We start from the raw sequence: 20367 nt of genomic DNA, 5'->3' as shown, positions 1-20367 counted from the left end.
TAAAGCTCGGAAACAAGGGATTTTTTTTTTTTTACAGGCATTTTTAAGACCTTTTCAAACTGCCGTTTTGCTCAACCTGCTTCTAAATTAATGATAGAATCCCACTCAATCCCATAAAAATGTTGATTTTTAAAAAAAAAATTGTAAATAAGCATGTAATCAGGCTTTCTCTTTTTTTTTTTTTTTTTTTGGTTACGTTACATTGCTTGTAATTTTCACAACGGTTGAAGCACACCAGAAAATTACAATATGCACTGCTGAGGAGGAAAAAGTAATTTAGATAGGATTTACTGTACCTTCTTTGCCACTACTATTTTTGTCTTGGCTTAAAACTCAAAAGAATAACTGATTCCAGAGAAAATATTTAGAAATTGTTCTTGGCAGAACTGCTGGTTTACCACCACAAATTGGCCTACAAACCTCAGAAATTCAATGTGACTTTAATCAATATGAGGTTAAAATCTCACCAACCTTGAAATATGTGTTTAAACCTTGTATGCTTTTGTCTAGTACAGATTAACTGTCATTCATAATAAGGCGGCACTTCTCCTGCATGAGGCTTCCATGACATTCTGAATTGTTCTGAAGTTATGAATCCTTTAGAAAGTGCTCTGTGTAGTCTTAGGGAGAGAGCAAAAGATATTAAAATATTTATTTTCAATCAAATAGGAATATTAGCTTGTATAACTGTTGAATGTAAAAGCATTGCCCATCTATTGTGATGTAGTTTTTTTAAAAAAAAAAATCTCAAAAAGCAAATGGAAATAGGCAATGGAACAGAGTTTCAAGAACATATAGTGGTACCATTAATCATTCAATATATTTTGCCCAATATTTGGTCTAATGCAGAGGTGGCATGAAAGCTGAGTACTATATCATAATTCTATATGTGGAGGTCTATGTACTCATTAACCGTACTGGATGCCATTGTCACTGTAGTGATATTTTCCCCTTCCTATTATGCACAGTTTTGTTTAAGGCCTTAAATTTACTTCTTACTTACTCTCCAGACACCTGTTGGAGTTTTCCACCTGTTTTCCACCTCTGTTGGAAAATTTTAAATATTGTGCTTTACTTCAGAGTGTTTCTTCATAGATAACCTTTCAGTGGTAAATAACCTTAAATACCAAGAGGTAGCACTGATTACTCTTCACTGAATTCATGTGAAAAAAACCCTCTGCTGATAATTCTGTTTCTGGTGGTACTTACTATGAGGAAGAAGCAACAGGGTTATTTTTAGATGTTTTGAACAGAAATAAAACTACATGACAAGACACAATGCAGACGCAAAATGGGACAGAGCCAAAACAAATAAACAAGAAAGTTCAGTGCATCTTCAAATCTTAGTGTCCTACTCCAAATCTGGTGCAGCAGAGTTCACTTATGATTTACTTGTTGACTGGATATCTTATGAATTTTAAACTTGTAGAGAGCAGTCAAATAAAAACAAACAAACAAACAAACACATGAAGCTAAAATTATAGAAATAACAGATGACAGAGACATGTTTGGAAGTGGCTACTGTTGATAAAGAATGGCAGCTGACATTCCTAAAGCTATTTGCTTTAGGAAAGAATGAATTTTTTTTTTTCTTTTTTGTTTTCCAAAAAACTTGAATGCTGGTTTTTTTTGTTTGTTTGTTTGTTTTTGTTTGTTTTTTTGTTTGTTTGTGGGGTTTTTTTGTTTGTTTTTGTTTGTTTTTTTTTTTAACAGCCACGTTGATGACGGAGACTGTTGGTAAATGCTATAATTCCTGATGATGTATGGAGTCTAATTTGTCTGCTTTATCTGATTTTCTTTATATTTATTCCAAACTTCATTTTTTTGTAGTGAGAATCCTACTTAAGTCTTCACCCCTTAAAACTGACACAAAGGACTCATTTAAGTCCTTTGCTTTAGACTTATTCAAAACTTTCTACTATTGTTTTCACTATGTTTTGCAGGGAGGTCATAAAAAATTCTTTATGAGCCCTGCTAATTTCCTATTTAATCTACCAATTTATATTTTTTCCTCTTCTTGCCCATTTGTGTAAACTTGATTTCTTAAATGTTGTCCTTTTCATTATGACAGCGTACTTAATTTCCCTACTGATACATGCAAAGACATTTCATTGGAGTTTTTGGTTTGTTTTTGTTTGGGTTGGAATTTTTTGTTTGGTTTGTTGTTTTTTGGGGGGTTGGGGGAGGGGGCTGGTGTTTTTTAATTGATTTGGGATTGGGTTGGGGGGGGAAGGGAATGGTGCGTGGTGAGTAGTTGGTCGTTCTAGTTGTGGCATTCATTTTACCTGGATATCTAATATACTATTTGTAAATATTCTTCTGAATTCTTGTGAAGGACTTAATTTTTAAGATGCTTCTTCCAGTTTTTTTCATAGAATCATAGAGTTCTTTAGGTTGGATAAGACCTTTAAGATCATGAAGTCCAATCATTAACCTAATTCTACCAAGTCCCTAAGCACCATATCTATGCAACTTTTAAACATGTCCACAGATGGTGATTCATCCACTTTCCTGAGTAGTCTGTTCCAGCATTTGATAACCTTTTCAGTGAAAAAATTTTTCCTAATATCCAACCTAAATCTCCCTTGGTGCAACATGAGGCCTTTTCCTTCTGTCCTGTTGCTTGTTACTTTTGAGAAGAGACCAGCAGCCACCTCATTACAACCTCCATTCGGGTAGTTGTAGAGAGCAATACTGCCTCCCCTGAGCCTCCTTTCCTTCAGACTAAATAGCCCCAGTTCCCTCAGCCACTCCACATAAGACTTGTGGATTTTTGTTTGTTTATTAAGGATTTTTTTTTCTGTTTTCTTGATTTTTGGGTTGTTTGGGTTTTCTTTTTAACTATTTTGGTAATTTTTATTGAGTTCCCTTTCTTGAAATTGGTAACTTTTGGTTTGTATTTGTTTGACCTGATCTCTCACACAGAGATGCTTAATCCTGTTGCATTGTCATCTACAGAGCTCTTAGAGCATACAGAGGAGCTCTCTAATAATAATTTTGCACTGCAGATGGTCAGCAGTGCAATCCTAGTATTAGACTTTTATCATCAGACTGAAATCTTGTACCCACAGACAATCCATCACACTTTCCTTTTCCTGTAATACGTTTATGCTGTTACACTTTGTATTATCCTATATGTGCTACTTTTCTGCTGTTATCCCTACACTGCCATTCTTACAAAACTGGTAGCCTGATAATGCTCTGTCTAACTGATTATTCTCCTTCCATCGAGTTTCTGATACCTATATTATTTTGGAGAGGTTCATTGGTGACTAGACTTCATTCTCCCATCTTAGTTTTGTGTTCCTAGCATTGGTGTAGAAGCAGTTGAAAGTTTTGCTTAAAGATGCCAATAAATTAAAGATGTTTTAAAGACCTTTCCTTATTCACCCCAATTGTACTTTTCATCCCCAGCACTCCCCAGTCTTCTCTGAGGAACACTGAATATAAGCTACATATACCTCAGTGGCACGTCAGTCTGAACCAGGAGCTGCTCCGTGCTCATTGACTTTCCTCTGAATTTTGTTCTAAAATGTTTTTGATTTCTGTGCCAGCAGCCAGGCTCTGTTACTGTTAAGGTGCAGTCTCTTCTTCCCTGCACATGTTCCTTCTGTTCAAAGAGTTTCCCCAGTTCCTAAAGTGCCTAAGTCACTTTCCACCTAGACTATTGTGTTGTCCTTGTGGGCTTGGGGTCTCTTGAAAAATAGAAAGTGTCTTTTTATACTATGGGTTCACAATACAGTGGAAAGAAAAACAAAAAAAAACCCCACACAAATATATTCAGCTTTCAGAGCTACCCACAAATCTGTCTCTGAACAGAGCAGTGTAAAGGATGGCTGGAACATTGTCCTGGTATTTTAGGCAGCTAAACAGATTATACCAGTCCTGAGAAACAAGAAATTACAAAGATCTTTTAGATTCCAGAACAGGTATCAAATGTATTTTGACAAGACTAATTAGTAAGTCCATAATGTGAAATATATTATGCATCACAGGCAAATAATGGCTATTAAGGGTAAAGAGGAAGGGGGAAGGAAGATACGATTGCTGTGTGGCATAAGGAATGGTTATGTCCACAGAAGTGTGACAGTTGTGCAGCTCAGAGTGAGCCCTCCAACTAGGGGATGTCTTCTCTACATCCTGCATTAAACGTGTACAAAAAGCTGATGGAAAATCTGGTTCTCGTGCTTGAATATAGTGTCAGAGAGAGAAAAAAACATTTTTCATTCTCTTTGATCGTTATCTACACCTTCAGAGCATACTTCATTTAAGGTGTGATTGTATTGATGAAATGGACATGAACATATTTTGGTATTTTTTTTCTCATCTTAAAAAGTTATCTGTTTTTCCATCTTTCCTCACAATAAAATGCTCGAAATCTCCAAACTGATGTAATTTTAAGGAATATGGATGTGGTTTACTGCGGCCCCCAGGTATATCCCATAGCATTTCTTGTTTGATTGTGTAAGTACCCCATCTAGTTCATAAATAACTGCTGTAAGCCTGGAAGTATTTAATCGTTCCATGCTATGGAAGGTAGTGTCATGGCAATGTCACTGTTTTTATTAAGTCAGACAAACTTCCAGGAATTATTTTGTCATTACTTTAGGCAAAGTAACATACATAAGACCAAAAAGGATGCCTCAAGTATAGTTCAAAATGTTGAAGATTAAATTGTAGATTGCTTCTCAAGAAATTTAATTGTGATTTATGTTAAATGATTTCTTTTTTTCTTGTCAACAGGAGGACTCTGCCGACTGTGGTGGTGCCTCTGGTCTGAGTCCATCACTGTGGTCTATGGTAGGAGTTCAGCTGGTCCTGCTTTGGCTGTTATCTGGCAGCAGACACTGCCAGTTATGACCTTGTGAAACCAAAACCTGCATAACTTAATCGAGACTCGGCCAAAATGCCAGCCTCAGTTTCATTTCAAAAGGGTCAGCTCTTCAGAGAGCAGCAGAACAGCCGTGCTCGTGTCTGGCTGCCCCTCGCTGTCAGACGCAAAGGCCCCACAGTGGCTGCGTGTGGGACTGTCGTTCATGCTGCATCATCTGTGCCATCCAAACAGCGTTCTGTGCGTGCTCCACTGGGAAATCTAAGATGATTTTATTTTAATTTGTTTGTTTGTTGTTGTAATCTTGATGACTTCATGTAAAAGGGCTCCCCTGACAATAGCTTCTGTATATGATTTTCATTTCTTTAAGCTTTGGATATCTTGAAGATTTATATTCTTTTACATGACTCATTAGGTAAAAAAAAAAGAAAAAAAAAGAAAGAAAAAAAAGAAAATGTACTCCCAAATATTCATTAATAGCACCATGATGGCTTCTCTGAACATCAGTTTTGTCCAAACTACTTAAGTAAGATGAAAATATTGGCTAGTATTCATCAAAAGTTCAGCATGGAAAGGAAAGGGAAGGGAAGGGAAGGGAAGGGAAGGGAAGGGAAGGGAAGGGAAGGGAAGGGAAGGGAAGGAAAGGAAAGGAAAGGAAAGGAAAGGAAAGGAAAGGAAAGGAAAGGAAAGGAAAGGAAAGGAAAGGAAAGGAAAGGAAAGGAAAGGAAAGGAAAGGAAAGGAAAGGAAAGGAAAGGAAAGGAAAGGAAAGGAAAGGAAAGGAAAGGAAAGGAAAGGAAAGGAAAGGAAAGGAAAGGAAAGGAAAGGAAAGGAAAGGAAAGGAAAGGAAAGGGAAGGAAAGGAAAGGAAAGGAAAGGAAAGGAAAGGAAAGGAAAGGAAAGGAAAGGAAAGGAAAGGAAAGGAAAGGAAAGGAAAGGAAAGGAAGACTTGTTTTTAAAAATATAAAGGTGCTTGAGATTTAACTAAGAAGTGGTTCTCATCTTAAACTTGGTGTCATAAGAATGTTGATTACAATATAATATTCACCTCTTTTTCACAATGCAGTTATATATAAAACTAGAATCCTTCAAAGGCTCAAACAAAAACACTTGTGAATAAAAAAAAAAATGTCTTTGTGATATTTGAACGTTGGTTTCCAAGGGTATTTTGCATGATGATGATGCTATGTTATTGTTTTTCAGTTTGTTTTCTTTGATGGTAGAGTATAGTCCATTGAAAAGATAACTGAGTGATTCTTTTATTGTGTGAGAAACTGAACATTGCAATGTGTTGCAATCAAATCATATTAAATTATATTATGAATAAGAGCTCTGAATATACTGTGCAATGAAAAAAAAAGCTGAGAAAATAGGGTAAATTTACCTATCATTACAAAAGAGTTGAGTTGGATTTTTTACAGAATAGCAGTCTCACATGAAAATCTGTGTACAGATATTTTAAGTATATAAAAATCAAATTTAACACATTTATTTTTGGAAGAATAGGTTCTCAGAGGTTCACATCAGGTTCTCCCATTGTTTCCTTCATATAAAACCACCTCTAATATTCAAACTTCTGCTGCTGCTATTTATTATTGAAAATAGCATATTTAACAGCAAAATGTCCTGATTGCTGAGATTAGAAAAAAATCTAAACAAATGGGGAGCCTTGAATCTATATGTATGCACATTGATACTTGATTGTGAATAATAATTTTAGAATTTGTTTTTATACAACCTCATTGGTGATACAGATTGGTGCAGTAAATTACAATATTACAGTGTAGCATAGTGTTGATGCAAAATATGATTTGCGCTTTTTTTCCTAGTTTTCAGAACTAAACAGTATTGCAAGACAGCTAAACCAATGAATGTGCAACTCTGCTGGTATTGTACAATTCTGCTAGCAACTGCAATATGCAAATATTAACATGGCACAATACACTCGCTCTTTAAAAAAAATAAGAAAATGCAAAGCATTGGTATGTATATGCTGGCGATTGATTGATATAATTTTGATCATGCCAAAATCTTAAAGAAGTAATTGGGCATGCATTAATATCCTATGAAAACTGAAGAAGCTAATCAAAGCCATGGCATGGCTGAAAATATCAGATGTCTACTGTAGCTGTACCCATGACTGGTTTGTTGTTTTTCTCATGTAGCTTGGCTCCAGCTATGCATCATTTTCTCATGTTTGGGAATCCAGTGAGTAAAAAAAAAAAAAAAAAAAAACAAACCAAAAAACCCTGACCTTTTGTTCAGTGATCAGATTTAGCTTTTTCAAAATGTATCCTTCATAAAGAGGTTAGAAGTATCATTAACTGTGTGGGATGACTTCAGGTCCCCCTCAGGGAAGGTGAGCTAAATTTGGTCATATCAGTGAAGATAATCTTGGAGCTCTTCCTTCCAGTCATATTACTGCACTTCTTTTCACCCTATCCACAGTTACCACCTGATAAAAAATTGGTTTGAGTTTTTCTAATGCTGAGACTGGATCCTGTATTTTTCGTTAAAATGGTCAGCTGAAGGTTTATGGACGGTACAAGTTTTGTAGGATTAGGCCAATACTCACTACACTGATAGCACTTGCTCTAAGATTATTTAGAACACGTTAGTTTGCATTTTGCTCTTTTAATTTCTTCAAAGATTGTCAGAAAGTTCTCTGTAGTTTTCACTTGGCTTCCCAAAAGAAACCCTTCATGGAAAAGTTACATTATGTAACATTTTGTAACAATGTGCTTACACAGGTAGACTATATTTTGAGCTACTTAATAAACCATTGATTAAAATCTGTAGGCAGAAAGACAGATGGCACAAAGCCATGCTGCCACAGAAAGAATTGTGGCTTTTTCTCTGATCCCACTTCCCTTAGAGTGCTCAAATATAAAAGAAGAGAGAAGCCCCCACCATGCAGACACATTACCTTTTTTGGTTTATCCAAAGAGGTAAATGTCTTTTGTTCCTCTCCTCTGCCCCTCTACATGACCTGAAGAAACATGTTTCTGTATAAACAAACACATAGCCTTGAAGCCATTTTACCCATCTCACAGAACACTCAGGATCTGGCTCTCCCAGAAGGGGCTAGTGCTATCCCCATAGAAACCAACACTTTAAATAGGAAAAAAATGGAAATTTGACTTCTTTTTGCAGAAAGCAATATATATTTTGGTCCAAGTGATAGTCAATATTTTTTTGTTTTAAAATGCACTACCTAGATATCTGGAAATTACAAAACACAGAAAGAAAATGGAATGTGAATTTCAGCTATCTCAAAATGTGTATAACAGTCTATTAGAAATAACTTGCATGAATAATACATATTCTCATGCAGAAGAGTATCCTGACTCTCACGTAATGCATAGTAGTAATATTCTCTTGTCTGAAAGAAGAAACTTGATCCTAGGCTTTAAATGGAGACATTTTCAAATTACAATATGTTGTAAAGTTTTTTTTAAAAAGCCAGATTAAAAAGCTCTGTTGATATTTGCTCAGATCTTTTAAATAGCACTAAGGGAACTGCTGGGATTGTTTCAGTTTACACAGAAGTCATGCAGCCTATTGTATGTCTGACATCCACCATTAAAGTTGTTATAGCATGGTACTGTGCAAAACATGATCTGAGGACTTAGCATGAAAGGTTTCTTTCTAGTTTTTCATTTAAACAACCAGCATTACTGCCAAAACACTGACCGTGGTCCATATTTGTAACAGGTTTTTAACATGACATAGTATGTTTAATTGACAAGATTTTTAGGTCCTGTACCTTTTAGACTTTAGTATGATCTTTTTCATGTTTCTAATGCTTGAGGCTTTACTGCTTAACTTGACAAAGAACAGTGTTGCTGCCATTTGTAAGTTTTCCTATAATATTCCTTTTACTAACTTGAAAACTGGCCTTACTGGGTTCAAATAGGCAGTATCCCTTTTAAGTGGCCTTTGCAACCCAAGTGTTACTTGCTGTGGTTGAGAGTTTTTCAGTATCACTGAAGATACATTAAGACCTTTTGTTCCCATTAACACCTAGACTCAGAAAACATACTTAGTGTGTCTTAATTTCCAAGTACAACCTCTGTCGCACAGGTCCTAAAAATTCAGATGCTAGCACACTGATAGGAAGTATATTAGTGCCTACAAGGCACTGCAGTGTACTTGGGTGGTTTTGGAATGTCAGCTGCACGTGAAATCTTAATAGCTCCTTCCTTAGGTTAAATTTTACCCTAGCTTCATCAGACATCCAAGCCTTTAACAAAGGCCAGATTTAGTTTTGTTTTTCATACCACGATGTTAATATTGTTAATACTCATTGTACACTACTGTAAAAAGATTAAAACAAAGTGTCTGAAAACAATTCAAGAGTTCTGAAAAGTTAGCCTCACCCTCCTCCCAGCTACTTGCATCTGTCCTGCTTATGGTTTAAAAGAAAAACATCATCTTGAAGAAATAATTTCACTGAGGCTAAAGGGATACTGTCTTGTTCAGATGCCATGAAACTGCGATTGTGATCTGACAAAGCTGTCTTCTTGTGTTGTATGGAATGTCTGGATCATGCTTTCTGGGATATTTTTATTGAAATGCTCAGTGTGCGTTTCTGCAAAAAAAAGGCTTGGTTGCTCCTACAAGGCAAGCAGGTCTTTCTCCCTTTTCTTGTGTTCTCTTGACACTTTTGTGGAACTTGACAAGCCTGGAAAAATAATTTTTTTGTAAAAATTTGTACAATAATGTTATAAAAAGTTTATAATCCTAGAACTGTTGTGTTAATTCTTGTGCAAAAACAGTATATTCAGAATAAAAGTTTATCATTTAAAATCAACAATTACTTGCTTTGTTCACTCTGTGTAATAAAAAAATGTAAATAAGTGCCTTCATAATTTGCTGTATAATACTTCTGAGTTTGCTATATAATTACACACAAGTGTTTGAAAGAGTTATTTTCCAATACAGAAGCAGTGACTAAGCACAGTTCTCATTGGGGTTCGAAGGAGGGTGTCCAGAAAATCTTCATTTCTGCTTCATTTGCATCTGTGAAAATCTAAAAATACTGAAAAAAAACAAAACAAAACAAAACAAAACTGTAACCAACAAAAACTGTGAGTCTGTAAAGTACTCTGTAAAATAATAGTCTGCAAAACATCCGAAGTAGTCCTGTTGTTCTCAAACAATTGCTTTTGGAAGGATTGCCATTTACTAACTTGTAAACATCAATGAAGTCCAAGGGTTCATCCACATAGAGAAGCAGCATTAAATCAGATGGCCCAGATGGGTGCTGCCCAAACTGTTGCCCCATCTCTCACAAGGATTGCTGCATGCTCTATGAATCGGTTTATGTACCGCTGCCGTTCTCAGCTAAACATTAAATTCAAACTAGATCTATGTTTCTTAACAGGCTTGAGATTGAAGAGTTGCTTCACTGGATTTTCAGACTCTCTGTGGTGGCACTGGCAATCTCTGTCAGAAGGGCAGGGCAGATGGTTGCAAATGGTAACTGCTTTAGAAGCCTGATTTAATCCTTGGCTGCTTATGTGTCAAAGCTCAGGAAGAATGGCAGTCATAAATTATTGCTGGATTTACCAAGTCCCCGAGGAGTCAGATAAGAGAGTAAGAAATCAAATGCAGATTTTAATGCTGCAAGTAACAGATCGCCCATGTGGAAGTGCTACAAGGCAGTGCATGACACTGTACATCAACATCCAGAGATTACTGGCCTCAACTAGATTAAACATTGCCGCCTAACTACATGATTGCCCCCACATGCTGAACTAATTGTATCATGTTTTCTGTATGCTGACTGCCATTGGGGTGTAGAAATAAATAAAATCCCAAATTCCCTTCCTGGTGCACATTTGATTTAAATTCAGTATTATGACACATTAATCATTAAGTACCAGGAGCAGGCGCTCTTGGGAAACACAGAATTTCTTCCCCCTCTGCTGAAACTTTGACTTCAGCAGTTCAGTTTGGGAATAGACACACTGCAGTGAGATATTCTATACAAGTCCCTGGTGCCAATCAAGACAGAATACAATAGGCCTGTCATATTGTATTACTTTGAGAGATGACTTCACATTGTCCAACATAGCCCTATTGCTGCTAACCATCTACTAAAGTCGAGAAGTTATATAACTGCTTTTACAAAAAACCCTTCACTGTCACATCTGTTAGCCCATTACTCCCTTTAATGCTCAGTTGAACAAAATGCACACGCTGAATGGCACAGCAATTTCTCTGCCTGTTGCAAGACACTGAAAAGGAAGCCTCCTTTTCCAATAGGCTAGGTAGGAACTTTTGTTTCCAAAGTGTGTATGAGGAGGAGGGAAGGAAAATGAGACTTTTTTTCAGGAGAAAAATTTTATCTAAAGTCTAAGTGTGTTTCTTCTAAATGATTTATATGTAGATTTATTTCTCTCTATTCCCGATTGAGAATATCACATTCTCAGAAGCTGAGTGTTCCTTTTGAAACCTTGTTCATAAACCCAGAAACCTTTTAGTAAAATCTCCCCTTTCAATTGAACATCCTGATCCGTTTATTCTGGGGTTTGAATCTCTTCTTCTGTGGATCTCACAAGCGTTCTATGCACTAGATCTCAAGTGTACATCCCATATTTTGTAGAGGAGTTATTTAAACTTGGTAGTGTTTCCTTAACACTTAATGTACATGAAATGGTAAACCTGGGTGTGATTTGCTTCACCTAACTGTAGTGGTCTACAGTGAGTCATAAGTTCACTCTGCAGTGAAGAGTTTAGGAGCTCGCTACACTAGCCACTGGTCCTGTCCATGCTTGACCATCTCCCTTAATGATCACAAGGTGGATTCTTAAAAAAACCCTACTGTTATAGTAGTGTGCCTTTTCCAACAGAGAAATTATCACATTAAGTAAAAGCTGCGTCTGCATCTGCCACTTTATCCATTACTTTCATGCTTTGGTTCTTTTACAGGCTTTCAGCACTGCCACTTTCTGACAGCTGTTTTGAGAAAGGGAATATGAAGTATAGGACTTCCATGGTATTCACTCTTCCTTTTCAAGAAAATCTTTCAATTACTTTTCAGTCACCGAATTACTTATTTCAGAAACAAAATAAAATGTGTGGGAATGGGAGCTAGTTCAGAATTTCCATTTTAACTTTTTTTGCTTTAACCCAGACTATTCTCATAACCCAGACTCTTGTGATCTCAGCCTCCTTTCTGTGGCTGGATTATTTAAAAATAATTTCTTGAGCACTGTAATACAGACACACTCTATGGAAAGGTTAATTAACATGCTTGGAACACTGACTAATAGCGGTATGTTTTGGTATGTGTGGTTAGCATGTATTATTCTTACAAGCTATTTTGAGAGTCCAAGCAATTAGCACTCACTATGGCAAGAGTTAGTCAGTTTGTCATATAAACTCTTCTATCTTCAGGAATCAATTAGCTCTAGGAGAAAATTGCAGGCAACTGATGTTCAGGTCTGCCTGGAAAGATGGTATTTTCAAATGGCCTGGAAATCAGGAGCAGTCTTCTGGCTTGCTCACCTGCGGCCTGCACAAAGGACAAAAGACTCCATATAATGGCAGGGTTTGCTTTTGGCATCTTTTAGGCATTCCATGCATGAAGTCACATGCATGAAAACTTTGAAAACTTGGGACTAAATTGTACACAGTGGGATTCCCTGCGTGAGCACCAGGTGATTCACACAATGTTCTGTTCCTAGGATGATCAGTGGAGGTCCACGCAATATGGTCAATGGAAGAGAGAGAACTGTTCAGATGACCAGTCACTGGGGGTTTGATTGCAGCTGCACACACAACATTTCTACTGAAATTGAGGCGTGAGGTTGCTAGATACAGAGAAAGACAGATGCATCAGTGGAGATAAATTGATTCAAAACTTGACTCTTCTGTTTTACCAGATCAAGCTAGTTCCTAGGATCAAGCTCTGGGCTTAGTGAATTCCACTTAAGGGAAGACAGATGTGAAATTTAGGCTCTTAGCTACCAAAGAATGACACAGACTTAACGTCTGCTTTAACAGGCACTGCTATGCAGACATAGCAGAAGAGATGCCAAACTGCAGGTCCTGAGAGAAGCTTGGTTTTGTGGCTGTGGTTGGAGCACAGTCTGGAACAACACTGAATTACTTCCAACGTGGAGGGAAGGTAGTGGGGATGGTGAAGTGGACGTTACTCATCTTCTGCATTGTGTGTTTCCACTTAAAGTACTTGTCTCAAAAGTGTAAAATCTGTTTCTAATCTGTCATTAAGGACATCTATGGGAGAAGGAATCAGAGCTCTTACAAATAGAGGTAGCACACCTCTTGGGAAATGTAGGTGTTAAAGATGCTGAGTTAAAGGTGCTAAGATCTTTTTTTTTAAAAGTATGCATAGAGACATATCTATGTTTTATGTCTTTTAGATACTACCCAAAGGCTTGTAACAATCTGTCGGTGTGCTTTGCTTTCACATGGTCAAGCAGCCCTGTTGGATTTTTTGGTGCAGGTAACATGAGTAAACCTGTGCTTAAAGCAGTTGGCGTGTTAAGGCCTGTTTTGCAGAGCATGAAGGAGAACGTACAGTGTGACACTTGATTTTTTAGAATCTCTAGTTGAGTGAAATGTGTTAAGTAGAAACTGGTCTTGTTCTGAATGGAAACCTATCCTGGGCACTGCATGGATAGGCATCTTTATTGTTTCCAGAAGTTGTCTCATGTAAATGGATATTCTGTTACTACAGGACTTTTCTTTGCCTTTTTTTTTTTTTTTTTTTTTTATAATCGCTTAAACAGCCATTTAAAAATCACAGAATAGTGTGGAATGATGTATTTTATAGCTCAGCTGTATTCACCCTGCTGTAACTAAGACCCTGGACTGCCTTCACTGTCGTTGAGGCTTTTGCCTGCAGAACCAAGATTAAAACCAGTGCAGATGATGATAACAATAGTTAATAGTGAAATAGTTTGTGGTTGTTTTTTTATTTTTTTTTCCCACTGAAACCAACGAGCCAACCAACCAGACAAAACACTCAGATTATAAATCCTTTTAAAAGTAACAACAAATATGCATGATTGAATTGATTGCATCAGGAAATACAATGTTTTTCATTGCTTCATGTTAGTATCTTTCTGTATTGTGTTGTTTTTGTTTGGTTTGGTTTGGGTTTTTTTTTTCAGAAGTTTACAGCATGCATGTAATAAACCTGTATCAAAAATAAAGCTAAGCTACTTCATTTTTAAGTGCAACATGAAATGAGTGTTATACTGGCCAGAAAATTTCTCCAGCAGATACAGAATCTTTTATTAAAGCTATAGGCAATTTGATAGCTATAATTTTATAGGTTATCAGACATACTTAGCTTTGATTCTTGGTAAATGTAAATTCACAATTACTGAACCAAATAGCTAATTTCAATTCTGAGCAAATCAGAAGTGCAAAGTGGTTCAATCTGTAAGGTTGTATTTAAATTGTAGGTAGATGCTCAATTTCTTCCTACAATGTTCTCGTGATACATTAAAACACTACTTACAGCTTAAAGGTCTCTTTGTCTAACGTTAGAATTCAAGTTGTCCTCTACTATATTTTTCTGACACTCTTATGCACCATACTGTCCTTAGGGCAGAGTCTGGATTTTCAAGACTGCCAAACATTTGCCTCTCAGAGCAGAAACTGAAAGAGGAGACTACAGGATTAGCCACTTTGAAAAGCAGGCATATTTTATACAGGAAAATAACCACTCTTTGGAGGAATCTTAGCTAGCCTAGATAAGATACTTACTCTTTCTCTAGGCTAATGGCAACAAGCAGCTTGAAGCCAGTGAGCCATATAAGAATATAAAGCTATGAGATGCCAGACTCTATGAATGGGTGCATGGAGTGGTGTGCACAAGCAAAAACTCTTTGAATTTCATGCTGATACCCAGTGACGTTGGTGTCCATACTGTTCACATCTCAGCATTTAGGACAGTGATGACTGTTCTTTGCCACACGTTTCTCCCTTCCTAGTCTGTGCGGGCTGCTCGCAGGCTGCAGCCCCCGTGCTCAGCAAGCAGCAGCTACAGGCACCTTTCAGACATTGCTACACCTCAGCAAGCAGCAGCTACAGGCACCTTTCAGACATTGCTGCACAGGGTCGCACAGGAGAACCAGTCTCTGTGCTTGATGCCTTTACTCACCATTGGCCAAAGGAAAAGCTGACCAATGAAATGGTGAATTTCATAATTAAAGCTACAAATAATAAAATTTGAAAAGTATGTCTACAGTGTCTGGATATGGTTTTGCATGGAGTAATACAATCTTTGGCAGTGCCAGGCAATTGCTTTTTGGAAACATTGGGTGGCCTGAAATTAATTTGTTTAGCTTTTGCTGATGTAAAAATGTTCAACTTCATGACAACATCTGTAACAAAGCCAGAGGTTATAGATGTCCAGCTTGCATTTATATGAAATAGAACCAGATGCAGCTGCTGGGAAATGGTCTATAAAATTATCTGAATATTTTTCAAGTGACTTCACTGATGTTTTGTCTCATGTTTTCTTATAATCCTTGATTAATATTTTAAAAGGCGATTTATCTTTCATCCTGGGTTCTGCTGTTGTTGACCTAACCTTAAGAAAACATGATAGAGCTTGGAGAAGAAAGAACATTCACTGAATGTAAAATTATCAATATATTTCAATTAGTAAAACATGAATTAAAGTCTGTACAGTTGTAAATTATGGATATCAGAAAAGAATATATGTTCTTGATTATTTTATTTTTTTTTAATCAAGCAGAACTGAAGAATTCTTGTCTTTTTATTATACTGCTCTGGATGATAGCACTATGCCGAGTGGATTAACAAGTGATGATCCTTTTGACTCAGCAACTGTGATTGATAGAGGTAGACTATGGCTAGCAGGCTGTCTCTCTCCCTCTTTTTTTATTACTAATAATAGGTTCTAACAATTAAAGGACACAAGGCTCATCTTCATTTTTGGTTGTGAAAAAAGAAAGATTTGTTCTGAAAGTGGAAAGGGTATTTAAAAAAGAAAAGCTTTCTGAGGTTTCTAGTAGTGCCATCTGTTTGCTCCACCAAACAATCCTTGCAGTCAATTGTCTGAAAACCATAGAACTGAAGTGCTGGCTTTAAATTTAGCACTTGTTTCACTGTATTGCTGCAGGGAACATTGCACATGCATAAAACCAAGTACGTGTTTAAACACTCTCACTGGATAAAAGTATTTAACAGCTAATTCATTGATATTTAGAGTGGGAATTCAGTTATGCTCATTTTCAAAGCTACTCTATGCTTAAGGTATCGCTGTTGATTTTGTCTTTTACTGTGTTGGAGGTGCATTCATTCATGCTTTAAAAAAAAAAGGCTTAAAGTATAATTTTTAAGAATGATACCTTAAACTCTCATAATGAGCTATTGCGATTTTTCTCATGCCAAAAATGGAAAAAAAGGGAAAATTGTGCTTATTAAGCTATTTCAACAAATTGCAAAATTATCAGTAAGCTCCTATTTGGATTGCTGTGACATCTCAAGACTTATGTGACACTTGGTGACACATCAAACCTTCAGGGGAAGTGAGATGACTGCTAAAAGTGTGATGAAATGTTATGAGCTTTGTTCTTTGTAACAATTCATAACCCTATTGCAAAGACTGTAAAGAAAATACTCCAGCCCTGTTCCTGCTTCCTTCCAAAGTAAATAATTTGTCTCTAATATGTCTAAGGAAATAAATACATTTCAGTTTGTATGAAGTACAGACATCTGATGTAATCCACAAATGAAGGCTGATAAATGTTCTCTTCCTTCAGTAACTTGGTTTCTTAGCTTTTAAAGTCTAATTTCGTCTTATTTTTCTATGAAAAAAAGGTTGTTTTGTTTTGTTTTGTTTTGTTTTGAAAAAAAAAAAAAAAAAGAAGCTGAGAAGTTGAGCTTCTCAGACCCAAGATACAGATATATATTTTTTTTTTAAATCAAGAAGTATTGAGAGAATCCTGGTTGAAAAAGACAAAAATTAGCAAAGTTGTTTCTGGAGGGGGGTGGTTTGGATTTTCTTTTTTTCTTTTTTTTTTTTTTAATTTTTTCTTTGTTCTTTTTTTCTTGTTTCTTTTCCCTTTTTCTTTTCTCTTTTTTCTTTTTTCTTTTCTCTTTTCTCTTTCCTTTTTTTCCTCTTTTCTTTTTTCTCTTTCCACCCTTTCTGCACCTGCACGTTACACTGTTTTTTAAACAGCTGTGTTTAGTAGTGTAAGTGTTGCCTGTTACAAAAACGTATGCCCCAGCAATCACAAGAAACTGTAAGCTGTTCGGTGACTCATGAAGTTTCTCAGAACACTTTTCTAGCAAATAAATTAATATGTTTCATAACCACAGAGAAGCATTTACAATCAGTGCTAGAAAGATGAATGTGGGGTAATGTAAGACATATGTGACTTTCTTTTTCTATTGGTGGCTTTTTTTTTACTGTGAGACCTATGAAAATGGATTAATGACAGATTTTTCTTACAGTCCATGCTGAAACTCAATACCTGCTTTGCCCTCTACACAAAATCATAGGCATAAAGAAGACAGAGGCTTTGTTTAAAGTGCAAGGAAGATGCAAATATGAGACGGAAACAAGAATGTCATAACAAAATATAAATAAAGAATGAATATATGAGATCAGTATCACCAAACTCAGAACACATGAGCATCTCGTGTGAGCTGTCCTGCTGACTTCAGTGGAAAGCTCATGTGACTTTCTGAATTATCTAAACAAGAATTCTTGCATTAGACACAGGAATAGCTTTAAAATGCATCATTTGCTTCTTTCTCTTTGAGGAATGCATGTTCTTGTCTAAGAGAAATTGAGGCTGGATTTATGGTCAAGGCATTCCCCCTTCTAAAAGTTCATGCAATGAGACATAATAATAATGAAAATGAAACCCTTATTTCTTTTGTACAGTTTCGAGATCACTGCTGGAAGTTCATGTACCTGCATTTCATCACTCTTTTGGTAGCTATTTGTTTTTGCATTTCCGTGTAGATGCCAAAGCCAGGTAAAATACAACATCAACTATCTCATCAGATTGGAGATGCAGTGTTTTAAACATGACTTTTCTGATGATTCTGCTTCCAGTGAAATAACAGAGTAAAAATATTCTCACTCAACATGGGAAACTCATGTGGAGTTTCCTGTCTCCTTTCTTCTTGCAGAAGTCACCAATGATGAGGATGAGTTTTGCTTCTCACTATTTCCACCACACAGTAGTGAAAGGCCATTCTCTGTCAAAACCAAAAACCAAAATAAAATTCAAACCCCCTCTCCCCCCCCAAAAATAAAAAAGAAACAAACCACAAAACTCCAACATATTATTTTAAGCCAGAAAGGACTGTGCAACAGAATTCTGAGTCTATAATAGCTTCCCTGGGCAGCTTTTCAGAAAGACAGTTACTGCAAATGTGCTAGGCGATGGTCTTAACAGGAGCAGCCTGTCTTTTGTGGGACTTGGTACCTTTACCTCCTCCTTTGTTATATTTCCAGGCCAGGCTGTATCTTCTGCAATTCTTCCTTAAGACCTTATTCCTGTTAGACTGCTTAGGGAAGTGTTGTGTAGGGTGAACCTTCACTTCCCCTTGCAGTCCTGTCCTGAGAATTTCTGCTGTTGACAGAGGAAATACAACACATGTATGCACATTAAAAAAAGTGTTTATTATCTTTGCACTAGCTTAGTGCTTTTAAATGCTTATTCAATATAACACTAATTGTTTAATCCAACCTGTGCAAAATTGAAATGTTATTTTTTTTTTTTTCTCTTCAGTGCTGGATGTCTTTATCTCATTCCTGTTTTATATCTGCACTGACAGGTTTATTACATCGTTACTACGTTTTTCCAACTATAACAGCACAGCCAACTGCTCCTAGCAGTGGAAAAGTACTGGTGTAGGAACTTAGAAATGATGGATGGGAGATTAGTGAATGGCTGAGCTCTCATGAACCATTAGCATCAACAAGTAGTCGGTGTTTGCTAGATGCTGCTTATGCCTAAAACATCAATAACTTCTGCAGTTTCAGCACAACAGCTTTTGTAATTCCAGTTTTGACTGCAGTAGTTGTTACAGAGTATGTCAGAAGAGGACTGCTTTATGCAGTTTAGAAGGGGGGAAATTTCTCCTACCTGAGGGTGACATCCCATCTGTAACCAAAATGCCATTGGTGTAGAGCAGCAGAGGAGGTCTCAGTCACTTCAGCATTCTCCTAATGTAACCCAAATCACCTCAGGGCTGCAGTAGCTCAGAAACAGTCAGTCTAGGGCTCACAACCACAAACATTTTGCTCTTTTAATTGTGGTTAATGGGAAGTAGGAATTTAATGGTGAGACTAGTTCAGGCAAAAAGCTTACAGAGAAAAATAAACAATAGAAAAATCATTGTCCTAGATTAGAGGCAAATTTCCCCCAGCCATTAGCTATGGCTCACCACAGGCTACAGCCTTGGCTAAAGATACACCTCCACAGTGAGACTGCATGGATTAAGCTGTTTTGCCAGGCATGTAACACCAGCCAAATTCCTAATGTGGGACAATTTTCCAGTTATTTTGTGAAGTTAGAAGGAATTAAAAAATGAAGCTGGTGGATGGATCCAGCTGCAAATGCTGATCATAAAGCCCCTTGGATATGGGGCACATTAGATGTAACTGTGTACTTCATATACATGATCCCATCTCTAACTACAATCAGCCTAAGGGAAGAAAACAGAGAAACCTTGTCAAAAACGGGCCAAAACTCAGCCATGTGATTATACATGACCATATTGCACAAATGCAACCTGTGTAATGCAGCTGACTGGCCAAAAAGATTATAATACACTATGGCTGTAAAGCATGTGAGTCACACTCTTAGTTCATATTCACAATTCATCTGCAATAAAATGCATCTCTCTGAGAATTTGTTGGCACTTTCCACATGGTTAATTATTCCTTTTTTACTATCTATCTCACATTTTGCTTAGGAGTGCAGCTTCTCTCTTGTGTCACACTCAGTGCTGAAACAGTGAACTCTTTGCCCTTGGAGCTTCCCTACTTCCATCTAACTGGCAGGAGGCATGGTGCCTCCTACTTTATCTTTGTTCTGGCAATATATACAGCAATTGCAAACTACACTCACAGAAATTTTCCTAACAGCACTGTTTGGGCCTGAGGCTGAACTTTGAGTCTGCCTAAAAGACTTAACAAGAGCTGGGAGATGATATTAAAAAGTTGTGACATAGACTAAGTCCACTCACCTCCCCCAGGTATTATGAATGGAAAAGGTTAAGCAGACAGCTCAGCTATATCACATCAGATGTGTATGGCAGGAATAAATACTCATGGTGTGACATCCATACCGATGTGTTTTTGGCTTCAAGCAAACTGTGGTGCATGTTTATGAGAGCTGTGTATGTAGGACTCTACTAAATAATTTCTTTAATGTAAATGGACAAGGCCATACACCAGACCCACATTTATCATAAGTCTGGGTCTGTATTATTTTCATTTACTAAGAATTCTGGTTAGAAGCTATCCAGCCTCCACACCTTCAGCCAAAGCAGTTTGCCCTGAG

General features: G+C 36.9%; 1 protein-coding gene across 1 annotated transcript in view; it reads left to right on the top strand.

Annotated features, from left to right (window-relative positions):
* The window catches only part of LOC103779440 (voltage-dependent calcium channel subunit alpha-2/delta-1-like), a gene marked incomplete at its 5' end in the record, with an annotated part of 28100 nt that extends 23081 nt beyond the window's left edge, over nucleotides 1-5019 (top strand). Inside the window, one exon of the mRNA XM_008947066.1 lies at nucleotides 4744-5019. Within this exon, the coding sequence (XP_008945314.1) occupies nucleotides 4744-4860 (117 nt within the window). The remainder of the gene's footprint in view (nucleotides 1-4743) is intronic.
* Nucleotides 5020-20367: the final 15348 nt, after the last annotated feature.

Source organism: Merops nubicus, unplaced genomic scaffold (genome assembly GCF_000691845.1).
Source record: "Merops nubicus isolate BGI_N331 unplaced genomic scaffold, ASM69184v1 scaffold5789, whole genome shotgun sequence".
NCBI lineage: Eukaryota > Metazoa > Chordata > Aves > Coraciiformes > Meropidae > Merops > Merops nubicus.
This window is presented reverse-complemented; position numbering and strand designations above follow the sequence as displayed.